The 5,970-nt window shown below is 37.5% G+C and overlaps 1 protein-coding gene across 2 annotated transcripts in view; it reads right to left on the bottom strand.

Annotated features, from left to right (window-relative positions):
* Positions 1-2,571: 2,571 nt before the first annotated feature.
* Positions 2,572-5,970, bottom strand: part of NOX1 (NADPH oxidase 1) — a 175,768-nt gene continuing 172,369 nt past the window's right edge. For both annotated transcript variants that reach the window (XM_023525254.1, XM_011383816.2), the window contains 2 exons: positions 5,727-5,851; positions 2,572-3,104 (listed from right to left, as the gene is read on the bottom strand). In XM_023525254.1, the coding sequence (XP_023381022.1) occupies positions 2,978-3,104; positions 5,727-5,851 (252 nt within the window). In that variant the 3' untranslated portion in view covers positions 2,572-2,977. The remainder of the gene's footprint in view (positions 3,105-5,726; positions 5,852-5,970) is intronic.

Genomic DNA, 5,970 nt, shown 5'->3' with positions numbered 1-5,970 from the left:
TTGATATACACGACCTTTTTGCTTTTAAAAAGCTGAATACCAAGGGTAAAACCTTAGATGTGTTTTCTACCCTTACCGCAGTATTGTTCTTTAATGTTCTATTGCTATAGCTCTGTTTTTCTTTCTAAGTTAACTGTTTATTCTTCTTGATGATATTTGAGAATTTCTCAGAAAGCATTTTCTGAAACTTAGTTTTTATTTCATTTGCTTCCAGCAGGAATAAGATTTGCCCTTTGAGGACTTGCTCGGACTTCTCAGTCTACTGGGGGAAAACAGTACATGCTTAGAGCTATAAAATGGTCAGAAGGCCAACAAAGCAAAAAACCTAGCAGAGCAGCGTATTTAGTTTAGAAAAATCCAAATATCAAAACGCATTTTTTTTTTTTTGTCAACAGCAGGTCTATTCACATGCATAGTTCAGAGTTAAGACAAAGATGTTGTATAAGCTACTGGTTCGAGGATGTCAACAACACAAGAGACTGTTAACATTTACTTGTCTGTTCTAATGCATATATTTATTTGATAAGAAAATCCTGGATACCAAAAAGCCCTCTACAGTCTGGGTAGTCAACCTTAAGGGTTAAAAAAACACGAATTTTTCATATATTCAAGATGAAATAAAAACTGAACAGAAATCAAATGAACAAAATACATTCCATCCTACCTTCTAGATAATCACTAACCTATAGTGCTACCCTATAACCAAATTTATTATGGGAAATTAAAACATAGAAAACCCTAGAACTTTTACATTCTCATTAATTTTAAGAGGACCGAATGTGGAGCACAAGTAGTCAGATTGCCCATTAGGCCCTCCTCTGCCTCCCTCCTTGCAGATAGATAAGAACATAATTAGTGCCCTAGCTCTAACTATGGCTCTTCTGGCCTAGTGTTCTTTCTCTCATAGTGGCATTAAGGAGGGACATGATGTCTCTCCATCAGGCTAACCTCAAGAGGTTATGAGGTGCCTTAATAATAAAGTTCCACTGGAACTACTCGAGCCTATTTATATTCTCAGAATTCTGCCCCCAGGCTAGGATTATGGTCAAGTGAATTAAAAGCCTACCATAGTCTTAGAGAATGTAATAGCATATTGCTTACATGTCAAGCAAAAGAATGTAATGATAATCAACTTTATGAGAGACACTGAAATTGAGGGATTTTCTACTCTGATATATATAAATATTTACTACAACAAGAATTTGCTGAATAAGGTACTTCATATTACAACCTAGGAAGAAAAACTTGCTCAAAATAGCTGAGGAGCTTTCTAAGTATCCCACACATCCCTTTTTTGGGCTTGGATGTTGATTATGTGTAGGATTTATTATTATCATTGCCTTTTCTGCCTACTTCCATGAATATTCTAGGCCTTACTATGTTGATTTTAGTAGTCATATCTTGAAGTGTCAATATATTTAGACACTGAGACCAAGAGTGAAGCCTTTCTCATTAAGAGCTCATTATAAGTTTCAAGGAACACCAAGATTCCAAATCAAAGTCACTGAAGATCAAATTATCATTTGGTCAGCAGTTGTCTAATAGGAACCATATTGTCAAGGTTCCATTGTGCATTTTTCTAAAGCCTTATTAAATTTAATTTAGACAGCTGAAATCCAGGAAATTGGCAACAGGAGGGGTATCCCAATCTATTCCTATGGAAACCTCCGTTAGTATATTTTATTGACGTACAATTAGTAAATGAAATACAATTCACTACCATGAATCCCTGACCTACCTTTATTTAGTTTAAACGAGTGACTGAAAAAAAATCAATCATACGAATCCTTCAAGTCATATAGGTTTCTGGATAATTAGAAACAACCATTTATTCATTTTTGGTCACTTAATGGTAGAGTAATAGGTGCTATAATTCCAAGAGTAGAAATATTCTTATAAATCTAATGAGTTGAACTGTCTGGGCACAATGAAGTCCGGATTTTTTTCCCCTCTTTTAAGAGACCTGGTCTTCTACTGATTCACTGTGACTACTAACATCCTAGAGCCAGATGGATGGGAGAAATAAGCATTTTGACAAGAGAAAGAAAAGGCATTTTGCTTGTGTTATTAGGTGAATGATTCCCTAATGAATAAGTAAAGTAGGTAGGAGTCAAAAAATGTTATCAAAATTCTCAATTATCTTTTTTTAAACTAGACATTAATAAACTCCCTTAATAAAAATGGCACTAAAGAACCCCTGTTGACTAAATAAGTCATCCTAAGATGGAGTTCAAGTTTTTACAATTATTTCCAGCAGAGCAATGCAAGCTAATGACAACATAGCTGACTTTTAATTATACAATGACAATTAGCATACATTCAAGATTTCTTTCCCAAATGGAGAGCCTAGATAAAGTAACAAAAGATTTATTCATTAAGCAAAGAAGAAAATCCTTCATTTTTTGACAAGGAAAAATAAGTAAAGCATAAATTGCTGTTCACACTGGATAAGACCATGTGTAAAATAACAGTAAGAATGTATATACTGTAATATAGTGATGGGGTTCTTGGTAACTTCGCTTTATTATTTATGCTTATTATGTTTTGTCATTAATTCTTAAATAAAATTTTATTTAAAAAATCACTCTACTTAGAAATCTTCTTTGAGGGTGGGAGGGAGGGGAGAATATGACCCAAAGTTCAGGAGACAGTAACACTTGGAGTCAACAAAATCACCCTGGGTTAAATCGTTAACTACCTCTGCTGTCGGGCCTTACTATAGTCATGGCATTCCAGAATGATTTACACTTATTTTCCCAAGAAAGGCTCCATGCAATTATTGTGGTTTCTGAAGTTCTTAGGTTCTTGAAGCTCAGTGATAACAAAGTTGAATCCAACCAAAAAAATGCTAGGGTCCAGTGAAGGCTTGAGAGGCACATTATTGTCCTTAAATGGCTGTCCAAACCTGACCAGACCAAGTAAGTTGTTGAAGATACAAAAGAGATTAAATGCAGGTTATTGTCCTTATTCCTATAAGTCAAAAATTTTCTTTGTTGAAGTAGAATTGAACCTTCCTAGGATCTAAACTGGAGAATTGGTGACAGCATTTGCGCAGGCTCTTTGCCAGAGTCTGAGGACCACATAAGAAGACTCCCACCGCAGACCTGCAAAAATAGAATAGTCAGGGTTAGAAAGCAGCAAAGACAGACAAGAGCAATAGCCTCTGTGAGGCCTCTACTACTCCCAACAACCCTGCATAAAAATTCAGTTGTTGACTCCCCTCTCACAGGCTTCTGTTTGCAAGCCTCCAATGTGCTCCCAGTCCTTATCACTCTTCAGCACTCAGCCTTGATTATTCTACTGAGAACAGACACTCAGGAGATGTAGTGCCTTGAGATGGTTAAGTGCTAGCTAGACTCTAGAGAGCCAGGCTGCCTGTGTTCAAATCCCAGCTGACAATTGTTCCAGCTGTATAACGATAGGAAGTTTCTTAACCTCTCTGTGTTTCAGTCCCTCTGCCCCACCCCGCTAACATAAAATGGGCATAAAAATAGTACCCACCTCATAGGATTATTTTGAAGTTTAATGACAAACATGTAAAGCGATTAGAAAAATGCCTGGCACAAAGTTAAGTTCATATGTGTTAGCTGCCATTAAATCCATCCATTGTGTACTTATCCCCACTTCAAATTTCTCACACTGAAGAAGTAGTGGAGGATAATCTCTCTGGATCTCAACCTCATCTTCCTTCTCTCATACCTTCTCCCCTTATTTTTACTTAATTGAGGTAATTCATATATCAGAACATTCATCCTTTTAAAGTGTGCGGTTAGTGCTTTGAGTATAGTCACAAAGTTGTGCAACCATCACCACTATCTAATTCAAGAACATTTTTATCATCCCAAAAAGAAAAACCCATGCACATTAGCAGTCATTGCCCATTTCTTCCCAACTGCCCAGCCCTAGCCCTAGACAATCAAATCTGCTTGCTTTCTCGAGATTTGCCTATTCTAAACATTTCATATAAGCAGAATTGTACAATATGTGGCCTTTTGCATCTGGTTTCTTGCACTTACCATACTGTCTTCAAGGTTTATCCATGTTGCAGCATGTATCAGTATTCCATTCCTTTTTTATAGCTGAATAGTATTCCATTGTGTGCGTATACCACATTTTGCTTATCCATTCATTTATTGATGGGCATTTGGGTTATTTCCACTTTGGGGCTATTCTAGGTACATTCATGTACAAGTTTTTGTGTGGACATATGTTTTATTTCTCTTGGGAATATACTTAGGAGTGAAATTGCTGGGTCATGTGGTAACTCTATGTTTAACATTTTGAAGAAATGCCAGAGTTTTCCTCAAGTTCTCCACCACTTCACATTCCAACACAGTGTAGGAGGAACCCTCCTACAATTTCTCCACTTTCTTGCCAGCTCATATTACTGCCTGTCTTTTATTATAGCCATCCTAGTCCCCTCCCCACTTTGTATATTTATTTTATTCCTCTCTACTGGCTCCTGTTCTGTCTACAAATATGCTGAGATCATCTTTATGATAAAAAGGCATTCCTTGGACCCTGCCACTCCTCCAAAACTGTTGACCACACTTCTCTAATCTTTCCTCCCTTGGCTTCTGTGATACCACTTCTCCACATTCTCCTCCATCTTCCCTGATTCATCTTTCTCCCTTCTTACATAATGTAAACATTCCTTAACACTCTGTCCTCTGTCACTCTTCCTCTCTCCTAGCAATCTCATCTATTCACATAGCCAACTATTGACAAATTGAAATAATCTATTTTGCTTATATGCTGCTTTAGGCTTTACGGAGCATTTTTATATACTGTCTCACTTAATATTCACAACAAGCCTGCAAGTGAGAGAGCAGGCATCTACTAACATAATCCCCATTTCACAGATGAGAAATCTGAGGATCAGAGGGTTTTCTAGCTCAAGGTCCCATAACTGGAAAATGTCAGAACTAGCATTAGTACCCAGGATCATCTGAATCCACGTCACTAAGTGACCACTGGCTTCAGGGAGCCTTTCTTGATCACCCCAAGTGGGCTTAGACTTTCCTTCCCTCAACGTCCATGTGCCTGTCTCATGGAGTGCATCATTCTGCTTTGAGTTGATTGTATGCATCTCTTATTAAAATGTGTGCTCCTTGAAAGCAAGAACCATGTTCTATTTCTCTTTCAACCTCCAAAGCTTCTAGAATAGTGAGTGCTGAACTTATAGAAAGTAACCAATAATGTTTGTGGAATTCAGTTGATCACCTGCCAAATTGTTCCGAGAATTTATCTAACACAATCAGCTTAATCTTATTCCCATCAGAATGGCTGATCTCATGGCACCAGGTTTTTTCTGTATGCTCTAGCATGTCTCAAAAACCCTCCAGAAAGACCAAGGTCAGTTAACTAGATAATACAGTCCAAACACTTCCTACTTTAAATAGAGGTCACTAAAGCCAAAAGCAATGCATTTGAATCGTTCCAGTTCTCCATTTTGTTTGGTAATACAGATCATAAGCGAGTCTCCTTGCCTCACTATATGAATGGGGGCTTGTCGAGGCAGCAAACATCTTCTCATCAATAATAAGATCGTGACCCTTATTGTCTAAAACCCCAGATGGAGTTTCCTCTGTTTTAAGCAAGAATCTAAGAATAGTGCAAAAATTTTGGCCCCAGAGATCTTTCTCCCAAGAGTGTTCAACATGCCATAATACCTTTCCTAAACTCTAATTCTGCAAACTCAACTAACAATAGGGGAATACACTTACTTGGGGTGGGTGGTAGCTATTGTAGAAAACTCATTTTCCCATACAGGTCTCCCAAAGAAGGTTTTATGTCTCAGACCTGTCAGGATGTCAGTGGCTTTGTCAAAGTTTAATGCTGCATGACCAGCCTGGAGTCAGAAAAATAAAAATTAGAAAAAGCAGGTCCTGATAGCTGTCTCTTCCTTCAGGCATTCTTAAACTTGGATGTGATGATGAGGGCAGATAGAAAATCACCAGAAATAATTAT

The sequence above is a fragment of the Pteropus vampyrus genome, unplaced genomic scaffold, assembly GCF_000151845.1.
Source record: "Pteropus vampyrus isolate Shadow unplaced genomic scaffold, Pvam_2.0 Scaffold543, whole genome shotgun sequence".
Lineage (NCBI taxonomy): Eukaryota > Metazoa > Chordata > Mammalia > Chiroptera > Pteropodidae > Pteropus > Pteropus vampyrus.
The sequence above is the reverse complement of the archived record's forward strand: the minus strand, read 5'-3'. Positions and strand labels throughout refer to the sequence as shown.